Genomic DNA, 12,574 nt, shown 5'->3' with positions numbered 1-12,574 from the left:
TGTCATGCCAGGGTGTGCTAGGGGAAACAGTGTCTCCCCCAAACCCTTCTGGTCCCCCCTAGTGAGTTTATAGACTGTCACCAGGTCCCCCCTCGGCCTTCTCTTGTGAAGGCTGAACAGGTTCAGGTCCCGCAGTCTCTCATTGTAGGGGCTGCCCTGTTGCCCCCAGATCATGCGAGTGGCCTCCTCTGGACCCTCTCAATGGTGTCCACATCCCTCCTGAAATGGGGCGCACAGAACTGGACGCAGTACTCCAGCTGTGGCCTGACCAGTGTTGCATAGAGGAGGAGGATCACCTCCTTGGCTCTACTTGAGTGCACCTGAGGATGCACGACAAGGTGCGGTTAACCCTGTCAGCCATGATCTCACATTGTCGGCCCATGTTCATCGTGGAGTCAATAATGACTCCAAGATCCCTTTCTGCCTCTGTGCTCTCAAGAAGGGAGTTTCCCATCTCATAAGTGTGCTGCTGGTTTCTACCGCCCAAGTGCAGCACCTTGCACTTGTCAGTATTGAAACGCACCCTGTTTATGTCAGCCCACCCCTGTAACCTATCCAGATCTTGCTGCAATCTTTCCCTCCCTACTAGCGCGCTCGCCTCACCCCAAGTTTTGGTATCATCAGCGAATTTAAACAGGTTGCTTTTCACGCCGTCGTCCAAATCACTGATGAAGAAATTGAACAGCGCAGGCCCCAGGACCGAGCCCTGGGGAACCCCGCTGCCCACTTCCCCCCAGTTGAATATGGCCCGTCCACGCCCCCCCTCTGAGTACAACCCTCGAGCCAATCTGCAATCCATCTGACTGTGTAGGCATCAATGCCACAGTCGCTTAGTTTTTTAATGAGGGTGGGGTGGGAGACGGTGTCAAAGGCCTTGCTGAAGTCTAGAAAGACTACGTCCACAGCGTAGACGTGCTCAGCCTCTTCAGTAAGGATGTCAAACTATGCTAGCATTTTTTTTCATGGTTTCTTACTGTATCTCTTAACATGCAGATTGTAGGGATATAGGTCCTTTGTTCAAGGGGAAAGAGTCCCTGGCAATGCAGAGAAACTAACCAACAAGAAGGAGCAATGCCAACTTGGCCCCAGATTCTCAATGTTAAAAATGCGGGTATTTGAGAGCCAGCTTGCTTGCAGAAGAAGCTGAGTTAGCTTTGGAGGTCCTGTTTTCTGCTGCACTGAAAGGAGTCTTTGCTTCTGTGAACCTTGCAGAAATATCAGACTGTATAATAGTGTTCTGTGTCCATTTCCAGTCCAAGATCCATGCTGCAAGAAGCCTAAGCGAGATTGCGATTGACCTGACGGAAACTGGAACACTGAAGACCTCGAAACTAGCCAACATGGGGAGCAAAGGCAAAATTATCAGTGGGAGCAGTGGGAGCCTCTTGTCATCAGGTAAGTCCTTTCCAGGAACTGTCAGAGAGGGGAGGAAGGATGTAATGAGGACAGTGTGAAAAAGCTACCAGCTGCTACAATGACGGGCATTTCAGCAATGAAGCTGACAGCCACAAGATACTTTCTGTCAGCTCTGCTCTGTGTCTGTGCATGTGATGATTCGTCTTTCATCTCCCCAGCATCCTTATTAAAAAAAAACAACAATCTTACCGGCACCCCCATCCTCACAGTTCATTTCCTTTCTCTCCCTGGAGATATCCTCTCCAATCTTCCCAGCTCTCTGCTATGGCCTGACCTGTCTCCTCTCCCTGCACCTCCAGCACCAGCTCCTACCCACCTCCCTGCTTCCGCCCAGCCTGCTCCCACCCTAAACAGCTGCTTCTGTCCATCCAACCCAGCCACTGGAAGCAGGGAGGAAATAAGCTTGTGTGTGGCTCATTAGGGAAGCTCAGGCTGGAGGATTAAAGATGTCTTTCAGCACTGCAGAGACATAATCTGTAGGTAAATAGTACTGCTGTGCCCTGCCTCTCTGTTAGTGGTTGCTGGAAGTCAGGCTCTATTTTTATCTACAGCCCTGCCCATCTAGTCACCCAACCCCCAAATAAGTGAGTTTCCAGGTTCCTTTCACCTAGAAGCTGCTTGGTGCCTTGCATTTAGCCAGTTTGGGGGGTTGTGAAAAATGGTTAGATGCTCTGTGAAAAAGTTCAGCATTTTCTAGGCTTCAGGGGTGAGTGTAGCTCCTTTAAATGCTCCAGTAATCAAGAACTACAAAAGAAATGGAAGAGGGATTGCTGTCAAGAAAAACAGCAGGAGACTTGAAGTCAAGAGCTTGGGTTCTGGCCCTTGTTCACCCCTTTCCTGCCTGTGTGACCTGGAGAGTCTTTCGCCCTCCCTGTGCCTCAGCTTTGTCATCTGTAAAATGGTGCTAAAGGTCTCTTGTAGGAGTGATGTGAGGATGAGTGGTTTGCCAAAGGTTTTGAGCTCCTCAAAGGAAAAAAATCACCAGCAGCACAGTTTTATGTTCTGTTCTTTTATGGAAGGCAGGGTACAGGTGTGCCTTATAGACAAACCATGGATACCTACATTTTCATGACCAACAGCTCCCTTCATTTTTTACATGTGCATTTACACTGGCTTAAATTTACTGAGCAGTAAATTACTATGCAGTAAACGGGAATAGGCCAGCATCTATACATGCAGGCATTAAAGCACATTAACGCTGTGTGTTTTAACACACAGTGTTATTGCTCAGTAAGGTGTCTACACATGCATTACTGTGCAATAACTAATTGAGCGTAAATTTGATACCTGCTCAAAATTTATGCTCAAGTCAGCATAAGCCGCCATATTTACTGCGCAGTACGGATGTGCATGTGGAGAGTATGCCCATACTGTGCAGTAGTTTCAGTTACTGCAGAGTAAATGTGCTTAGGTAGATGCGCCCAACGTGTTGTTTCTGTGAAGCATGGGGGATGTTACTTTGATCCATCAAACCCACAATAATGGTAATGTTCGACGTGGGAGAAAAATCTCATAATTAGGGGAAAGTGTACCCTTTAATAAGACCCAGGCTGCACACAGCTGAATCCAAATTCATGCTTGGAATCAGCCAGGCCCATGTTTCTCAACCTGTGCGCCGCAACCCAAAAGTGGTTGCATGCTGGAGTGCTGCGTCCAGTTCTGGGCACCACACTTTAACAGGGACGTGGACAGGCTTGAGAGAGTCCAAAGAAGAGTCACATGTATGATCAGAGTCTTGTACAACAAGCCATACGAGGAAAGGTTGTGGGATCTGGGACTCTTCAGTCTGAAGAAAAGACGGCTGAGAGGGGACTTGGTAACAGCTTACTGCTACACTAGGGGAGCACATCAAGGGCTCGGTGAGCAACTGTTCACCAGGGCACCTGAGGGGAAAAACTAGGACTAATGGCCACAAACTCCTGGAAGATCGATTCATTAGATCAACATTAGGAAAAACTTCTTCACAGTCAGGGTGTCCAGGCTGTGGAAAAAGCTCCCTCCAGAGGTGGTGCGATCGCCTACCCTGGATATCTTCAAGAGGAGACTGGACAGTCGCCCTGCTGGGGTCACCTGACCCCTAGTCACCTTCCCTGCCTGGTACAGGGGGCTGGACTTGATGATTTTCTGAGGTCCCTTCCAGCCTTACAGTCTATGTAGATGCACCCAGTTTGTCCATCAGATTATCCCCCTCTCCATGGAAAGAATATTGCTCATCCCTGCCGGCCTTACAATCTACGAATCTATAAACATACAAAGCAGTCGTGAGCAAACTTTAAAAAATGGATCAACAAACTTTAAACATTGATTCTTCTTTAGAGGAGAAAAAAGTGGGAAACCACCAGTTCTCCCGGGCAGGCTGGCAGAGGTCCAGCCTGGAAGGGGCTGCTTGGGGCCCCCTGCCCTACACCCCCTCCCCACCCCACGCACTGGAGGCCTGGGGGCAGTGGGTCAGGGGTGAAAGGCGCTAGGTCGGGTCTGGCCACTGATGCTTATAAATGGGTCTTGGTGCAAAAAAGCTTGAGAACCACTGAGCTAGGCAGTACTGGCCTACAAGGTCGGCATCTGTACCTCCTTTGTGCCTAGTTTCCAACTCCACTTCCTTTTGCTTCGGGAGCGTTCAAGAAAGAGTTAAGTTGTGAAAGCGTGGGGAGCTGCGGAGCAGCTTGTTCAGGAACTCCCAGCCTAGCGGTGAACAGAGATGCCTTTCTGCTGCTTACGTCCCTCCGGACCCCGCACACAATCCGCTGTTTGTGCCGTGTGTCGCTCAAGCAGTGGCAGCGTCTGAGGCCTCGCTCCGTTGGTGTCAGGTTGTTGGGGCTCTTTGTTGGCTTTTTCTCCAGCTCTCCCACTCCTGAAAGTTAACAACACAAAGGAGCCCAGGAAATACTTCCCCTGAGATCCCAACCTTGTGGGCAGCAGTCTCGCATTTGTGAATGCCGCGAGCTGGTAATCCTGTGTCTCTGGTACACGCCAGCTCCCCGCGCCCTGAGGAATGTAGCGGGCCTGATTCTGCGTTCGAACCAGGGGGACCCCGTGAGCTCACTGGAGCTAGACCTTGCTTTTTGAGAAGAAATCCTGTGAACCATCTGGCTGAGGAGTTTCTTTAGACCACGGTGACATTATTGCTGTGGCATCCCTGGCGCTGCCGAAAGCCCCCAAACGTTGCTTAATGCAAATTGGCTTGAGCCAGGAGTGCAGCAGGCCTGGAGGGTCAGCTTCCCTCCTCCCATCTCATTGCTAGGCACATCCCTGGGACTCCCTCCAAGCTTTTGCATTTCCTCCTATTGTGCTGAAAAATATGCACACTCATAACAACAGCGTGTTGTCGCCAAGCCATGCAGCATATGTCTTGAGAGAGTGGGAGGGAGCGAGGCCGCTGTAACTTTCCAGGCTGTAAATACAGGGAGTTACCCGAAATCCAGAGGGGGAAATTAAAAACCGTTCTGTTTATCACTGCCGCTCTCTCAATATTTTTCCGCCCTCCTTTTCTCCTCGGAGTTTCTTCTTGTCTTTCCTTTTCCCATCTCTGCCCCTAGGATGCATTAACCCAAACCGTGTGGTGCAGAGCGCACTCAAAAGTACCAAGTCTCATCTGGTTTTGTGGAGATACCACATGCAACTGGAAACAATTAGTAGCGGTCATTTTGGGAGGGTCTGGCAGGCCCAGTGCAGACTGGAGACCATATACACATGGTGAGAGATAATGAGCCCACAACCTCCATAGACAGCACAGACAAAGGAGGGGAGCAAGCCTGTAGTATGTAGGGGCAGGAGCTTCAGCCACCATTTTCTGGGACCACCAAAACCCACCGTGGCCGGACAATGCCTTCCTCTCCTGACTGGGTACAACTCAGTTAAGATGCCTGCATAGGAGGGGTCACAGAGTCATAGGGCAGGGCTTTGACAGGTCGTGCCACAAGTCAGGGAGGGAGCCCAGGTCTCCTCATGCTGTCTCCATTGCCTCATCCTCTAGACCACACTCCTCCTTTCCATGTCTCTGGCACAAAGTGGTAAGCTGGATGCCTGCCGTTCCCATTTGCATCTCTCGTCCAAATCTTAGCGAGCCGTTTGCCTAGAAAAGGGCCTCAGCTGGCATCCCTGACAGGTCACTGCCCAGAGCTGAATGCTGTGCCCCAAACCCGGCTTTGAAGGGTTCTGTGCTGGATCTGCTCACCCAAACTTCGGGATGGTGGCTGATCCGGGTTTTGATCCCCCCATGTAGGACTGTTCGGATCTGGAGTTTTATCTGAGTCCTGGAGAGAGCAGGGAGGGCCAGCTGCGATCCCGTATCATTCATCTCCGTGAAGATGCAGCCACATAAATGAGATGAAACGAGGTCCCTGATGTTCAAATGCAGGGCTTTGATTCCTGCCTGTCTTGGCTCTAAGAGCCTTGCAGGGCAGCCCAGATCTCCCTGGCCATGAAGTGCCATCCCTGCCTTTGGGCCTGACCCCAGAATCCCACCTGCCCATAGAAGTCATTTCATCTGACTGAGGACTTGTCTGTAAGAAACAAAATTATGCTTTATCTTTGCACACATAAGTAACTTCCCACCCCAACCTTTCCCTTCACATGCCCAGCCACGTTTGCCTCCCCTCTGCACTTGGTAGCTTTCCTGTAAATAGGCCTGTTTACATATGAAAATGCCTCGGGCTTACGGATGGAGGCGTCCGTCCCAGGCAGGCAACCCCCGTCCCATCCCCTGAAGACATCCATCACGGCGATCTTCCCCTCACACCACGCTGGGAGTTTATTTAGCTGATAAACAGTGACTTGTCCAGTTTCTGTAAAGGCCAATGAACAAAGTGACTAATGCTGACCAGTCACCCTTGCAGGATATCTGTGCACATCCTACACTGAACAGCTCCAGATGGATGATGGAAAGGGCTTGAGTGGCAGTCTGGCCATGGCTGGAGAGGATATCCTATCTGTTAGTCACAGCTGGGAGATTCGGGCTGTTTGTGGTCACTCCGTGCTGTTGTGCCGACATCCTGTTGTGCTGACTCACAGCATCCCCAGGCATGTACCACCCCAGGCATGTACAGGAGCTGTACTCCTCATGGGTCTTGATGAGACCCTGATCAGGTCCAGGAGGCTTGAGCCAGCAGGTAGGCAGCAGGATTCAGCGTGAGGAGTCACCACGGTTAGAAAGTGTTTTGCTGATGGCATTGGGCGCACGAGAGAACATCTCAAAGAGCCCTCTGAATTGCACAGCTGGACACAGCTGGAGGATGGCTGTGGCCTGTCCCAGTGTTTTTTCACTCTGCTTATTCTTTCCTTTCCACTGATTCACTGTCTGCCTCCCCCCGCCCCCCACCTCATTCAACTGCAGACTCACTCCACTTGCCCTCCATCTTCCCATCCCTTCCCTTTGTCTTTCCTATTAACTCTCCTCCCCACCCACCTTTAGTCTCAGTCCACTCCTAGGCTCAGATGTGTTTAATGGAGAGAATAAGTTGCTACAATTACACACTGCTTCCATCCCCACCGCAAAAAAACGTAGGGAATGAATATGAATATTTACCAACCTTCATTAGCTTTACATTAAAGTACTTAATTATTTTAATAAAGCATAATATTCAGTAAACCACTTTATCTTATATTAAACTCCTTTTTCCTCCCTTCAGCTTTCTTTGACTCTCCAGGCTGTCTACAGGGCAGGAACTATTTCTTCCTGTATGTTTTTACACTATCCAGCACAAGCAGACAGGTGGGATGTAGCCTTAGGGGTCTCTAGACCCCCCCTGAAATGCAAATTAAAGTCATTAGTATAGACAATCCAGCTCCAAAAATAAGGAGCCAGCAGGCTGTACTGGCTTGGAGACAGGCCTGGGAAGTCTGCTATGGACCTGTTGAGCTACCTTGGTTGTCAGATTCAATTGGATCATCATGACACTCCCGTGCCTTGTGCTGGCTTTATATCAGTGTATAATTCTTGATTTCACTGGAGATTTTCTTGTCTTGCACCAGCATTGGAGAGGGCAGAATCAGGTCCATAAGTCCTTTAGGAAAAGGTCAGCAGTGATAGAAACAGTGGTATAAATTATAAGGTGGCTGTCACCTGGCCAGAAAGAATCACATCCTCGTCCTAGATGTCACAGTTCTCATTCCCACTCCCAGGAAATCACCTGGAGAGCTGACAACAGTGGCTGGACCTCAAATGGGTGTAAGGCAAAGTAGCATAACAGGAGCCAGTTTGGAAGCCAGTGGGTGTTTGGCAGGCTGGGACTTATGCCCCAGACTGTACACTTAGGAGGAATGGCATGTGGGATTTCACAGGGATTCAAGCAACAGGGTGACGCATAAACTTTATCTCCAATTCTGTGAAATACTGTGCATACATCAGCGAGGCTGCACCATGCTTAATATTGCTTCATGTTGGACCTGCTGAATTTAGTGCCTTGAAAAATTCCTGAAGAAATGGCTGTAACCTACAACATTCAGTCAACCCCCCACCCTCCCAAGTCTTCAAAGGCTTGGAAACAACCCATATCATTTTCTATTACGTTCCTTCGGGTGGTTCAAAAACCACATAGGAAAATGTGGACTTCTATGTGAATTCAATATGGGAAAAATCAAGGGAAAATGGGCAATATGGGAAAATGCCATGTCTAGTACAGAAAGATACTAGAGCAATTCTTCTGCTGCATGCAGAAAGTTCAGAAAGACCTCAGCAGGGCAGAATATTTCTGATGCTCTGAATTCCTATTTGAAAGCTCTGGATTTATCTTGTGAATCATGTAGGTGTTTGCAGACCTAATAATGCTAGTAGCAGGGGCAGGAAATGAAATATAGGGATATATCCCTCAGGGGTAGGAAAAGCTGATAGGAAGCCCTTTCTGCTGGTCAGAGTGGTAGGATTTTATGCATTCTCTTTCTCAGATGACCTGGGTGGACCCCAGACTCAGTGCAGTTTGTGGCCCTCAGTATAGCTGATTGCTTCTGGACAGTCTGCCCGGTTGGTTTAATTTTCGTTCAGCATTTGTTGATGTGCTCTCCTGATGTGTTTGGATTTCATTCGGGTTGTTTAGAGTTCAGTCAAACACTGAGGCTGTGGTCACGGATGTGCTAGAGGATGGATTTGTGTTACTGGTATGCAGAGAGCCTCCCTTCGACGTGCTAGGCTTACCATAGTGTGGAGCTCGCTTCTGCTCTCCCTTACAGGTGTCTTGCAGTACCGTGTCTTGGTTGACTTTCATAGAGTTCAGTCCTGATTTGTACCAGCCTGGTTGAGGAGCAATTCAGACCCACAGCATCTGAGAGCACACATAAAGAATCCAACCTTGCATTTTAAAAAAAATAGAGGGTTCCCCCAGGAGAGCACAGACCAAACCCCCACCCCGGCCCTCTCCGAAAGACTGCAGAAATAGATACGTTCTGCAAAATGCCCAAGTGGTCATCAGGCCTGGCTTCATCAGTTTGTGCATGAAGGACCCCGAACAGTCAGATAAAACTTGTATTAGAGACCTTTGCCACGTGAGGGCCCAGTTGGAATAACTGGTTTAGTGTCTGAACTGGTAACTGAACCGGTTTAGTGCCAGCAGGACATCAGACAAGCTGAAAAGGTTCTGCTAGTCCTCCCCTTGCTTATCCCTCATCGCCATGAATCAGAGCGCTTTGCTTCTAGGATCTATGCCAGGAACTGAGAGATGGGATTGGGTGCCAACTAGTCGTTTCAAATGAAAGGGTCTCAAGCAGGGCTAATGTGGCTCTTGCACAGATCTAGCACAGCCAGTGGAAACGCAATGAGCTGTTGTGATGAAGACAGGTCAGTTTGATGAGCTGTGCTACAAATAGTCCATTCCCTTATGGCAGACACACCCATAATTGAGCATGTCAATGAAAGCATCCAGCTCTTGGGTGTAGTACTTAAAATATATGTGTTTTTTTTACTGTTGCAACGGAAGTGCCTGTCTAGCTGCTATGGCTGATAGGTGGTATGGATATTAATAGCATTTAAAAATAAACTGGATTTTTGTCGTGGGGTGGGGAATGGAGCGGAGTGAAAGAGGAAAACAAAAAGAAAAAAGACATGCGTGAAGTTACCAGAAGAGCAAAAGGTAAGGAACAGATTATCATAGGAGGGGGTAAGAGAGTCATGAACAGCTTGTTGATGGTTAGTAGTTCATCAGGGTTGGAGCCGTAGAGTTCAGCAGTTCACCCGCCACCAGTAAGTGCTTTCTGTAGTTGTTTTAAGAGAGAGACTGGGGGGATGTATCCTGCACATGAAATGCAACATGGAAATTCTTCTAGAGAAAAACCTCTTACATTCTTGTAGTGAAATGCCTTGCTTGGGGTGAACATGTGTTATTCTGGGGCAGGCATACAGGCATAAGAAGAGCCAAGAGCAATCAGTTGGCATTCTTGACTTCAGGGCAAGTAAATAGGTATGGTACCACATAAGCTCACCTGACTTTTGGGGAGGATGCTCTGTAAAGCAGCTTTCTCTCCCAGAATCTAACTCATCTTTTGGAGAATTTAGTACTATTTTTGCAATCCCAGCACATCCCACTGACTGAAGTAGTTGTATGCATGGGACAAATGAGAGAGTTACTGACAGATCAAGTGAATGTTAGTTGACTGGGCAAGCATCATAGTAGTGATGGGAAAGGTGTATTGAGGTACGTGCTCCCCTTGGGCTAGTTGGGTTGGTTTCTTCAGAGACTGTTTCTTTCAGTCCACCTTTAAATGTCTTAGAGGAAAGTAGAAGCAAAGAAACTCAAAACAAAATGTAGCTGAAAGTGTGGATTTCACCTGGGATTGGTGCAAACCAGACTTTTGCCCCCCAGGTTCACCTGGAACAACCTCAGCAGAGCTTTTGGCAAACTCCAGCTGCACCTACTGGAGTGCATCTGCAGGTCCTTGCCCACACAAGGTTGACCTGCTGAAGGCACCTCTGAACATCTGACAATGTGGCCAACGTGAGCCTGAACCCATAATCCCTTGCTTGACAAAGGCTGTGGAGCCACTGTTATGAAAAATAGGTATTGTGGGGGGATGATTCAGCCCTGTGGAGCATGCAGGAGCATGTTTGAAAGCATTGTTCAACATAAGGGCTTGTCTACATGGGGAATTCAGTGTGCGGTCAGGTCAGGTGTGACCTGTTACGGTGCAGACTTCACTCTTCTGTGCTAACTCCATGTGGACGCTCTTGATCCGAGGCAGCTTCATTCACAGCAAATGCATTTGCTAAGAGTGCCCACACAGGGAGTTCCTCAAGAGGAGTTGGTGCGCTTTACATTTGCACAGGGTTCCCTAGCTAGACAATCCCTAAAGTGACTTAGGGAGCCTTGATTTTCAGAGGGTGAGGGCTCAGCAATCAAGCACCTGACCAACATCACACCGCCCTTGAGCATGGAGCCTTTGGACAGTGCTGTGTGGGTCATTCAGAACTGCAGGTGAATTAGAAATTGGTCGATATGTTTCTTGAAAGAAATAAAGTAGCAAACCCCAGGCCATGTTCGGATGCTGTTTGGTTCCAAATTTACACCAGCATAAGGGTACTAACTTCAGCAAGAGCTACAAGGTGCTTGGCACCTTGAAAATCAAGCTACTTATTTAAGCACCCAGTTTTGAATATCTTGCCTTACCTATCCCTAAGGAACAACTACTGCTATAAAAACCACTAGCCACCTCTTTATGGGTGGAGAAGGGTTATACATGCTTTATGCAAATCTAACTTGGCAGGGGGCTGGACTCGAGGATCTCCCGAGGTCCCTTCCAGCCCTGATGTCTATGAAATCTATGAAACTTTGGTAACTGTATCGTGGTGGTTTTTGTCATCATAGGGTAGTTCAAAACCAATAAAAGATATCACTGAAAAAAAAAGAATCCTCCTTGCCTCCAGAGTTAACCACAAGTTTTTGGGATAGCTGCAGGCACCACTGGATGCAGTTCTGTGTAGGAAGTCCAACTGGATGACTGGAATAGCCTTTGCTGGTCTCCATCCGTGACGATGCATCTTTGGTGCTGTTCATTGCTGGGAGCTTTCCTGAGAACTGCATGTAGCATTTTCAAAAGTAGCTTCAAGAAAAAAAAAAGTAACCAGCTTGCTTTTATTTATATAATAGAGAACTACAAATGCCTTTGTGTGCTGGGATGTCTAACCTTGTTCTGTTCGCTTAAGCCTTAAGAACTTGCCATAAACAAACGGGTCTGTGTAACACCTGCTTTGCTTCATAGTCTGATTCCTTGTTGGAAAGACTGCATCCAAAGCACAGGCTTTGGTGAACTTCATTAATGCTCCAAATGTGTGTTTTGCTGTCAGCTGGCCTTGAGGCCTAGTGAAATCATTGTTTATTGATAGGTTCCCAAGAGTCGGATAGCTCTCAGTCTGCCAAGAAGGACATGCTGGCTGCCTTGAAATCCAGGCAGGAAGCGCTGGAAGAGACACTACGCCAGCGACTGGAGGAGCTCAAGAAGCTGTGTCTCCGAGAAGCGGTAGGCAATGGCAGTCTCATGACCCCGGAAAATTGTGTTGCTTGTGTTGTGCTCATGCCCCCATTTACCAAGCCAAGGGGGAAGGAGCAAAGCTTTCCGTAGGCATCTCTTACAAAGCACCTTGCATTGACCACCCCTTCTCCCCCAACATTTCAGTGCAGAATCGCTATATATTGCACTGCCCCAAAGCCCAGCATATATAGAAGATGGCATGACTGCAAGCTAATTGAGCACCCAGAAGGCCTGATCCTGAGGGCAATGCTGAGCATGCTCAGTCCCACCAAAATCATTAGGAGTTGCAGATGCATTGGACAGCCTCCGAAATAGGATGTCCATGGGACTGGACTTGAGACCTTAGCTAGTCTGGTGTATGTCCCTTTGGCTTTGTCTACACCAGGGGGGAAAGGTGTGTACAAGGCTAATGCACTCTTGTTCCCTAGTGCTGAAGTGGCCTTGGGCACATTCCTTCCCCTGCCCATTCCCTAGCATCCTCTTGCATCTCCAGGATATTTCATAACAGATCTGTACTGTCTAATACCTGGTGCAATTCTACGGGCTGACACAGAGTAGAAACCCTTAGAGTATAGTATGTGGTGTGGGATGTCTCGGGGGATGCAGCCCACTGGCTGCATTCCTTCACTGTGCAGTATTTAATATAAGAAACATGGGGTAGGGTCCCTCTGTCACAGGAGAAAAGCATGTTAATGTGATAGTAAAC

The 12,574-nt window shown here is 48.4% G+C and overlaps 1 protein-coding gene across 6 annotated transcripts in view; it reads left to right on the top strand.

Annotated features, from left to right (window-relative positions):
* The window catches only part of FRMD4A (FERM domain containing 4A), a 272,648-nt gene that overhangs the window by 237,981 nt on the left and 22,093 nt on the right, over positions 1 to 12,574 (top strand). For all 6 annotated transcript variants that reach the window (XM_090041830.1, XM_090041829.1, XM_090041828.1 and 3 more), the window contains exons 14-15: positions 1,254 to 1,395; positions 11,723 to 11,856. In XM_090041830.1, the coding sequence (XP_089897956.1) occupies positions 1,254 to 1,395; positions 11,723 to 11,856 (276 nt within the window). The remainder of the gene's footprint in view (positions 1 to 1,253; positions 1,396 to 11,722; positions 11,857 to 12,574) is intronic.

Source organism: Crocodylus siamensis, chromosome 4 (genome assembly GCF_052110815.1).
Source record: "Crocodylus siamensis isolate JL-2025a chromosome 4, ASM5211081v1, whole genome shotgun sequence".
In the NCBI taxonomy this organism is placed as follows: domain Eukaryota; kingdom Metazoa; phylum Chordata; order Crocodylia; family Crocodylidae; genus Crocodylus; species Crocodylus siamensis.
This window is presented reverse-complemented; position numbering and strand designations above follow the sequence as displayed.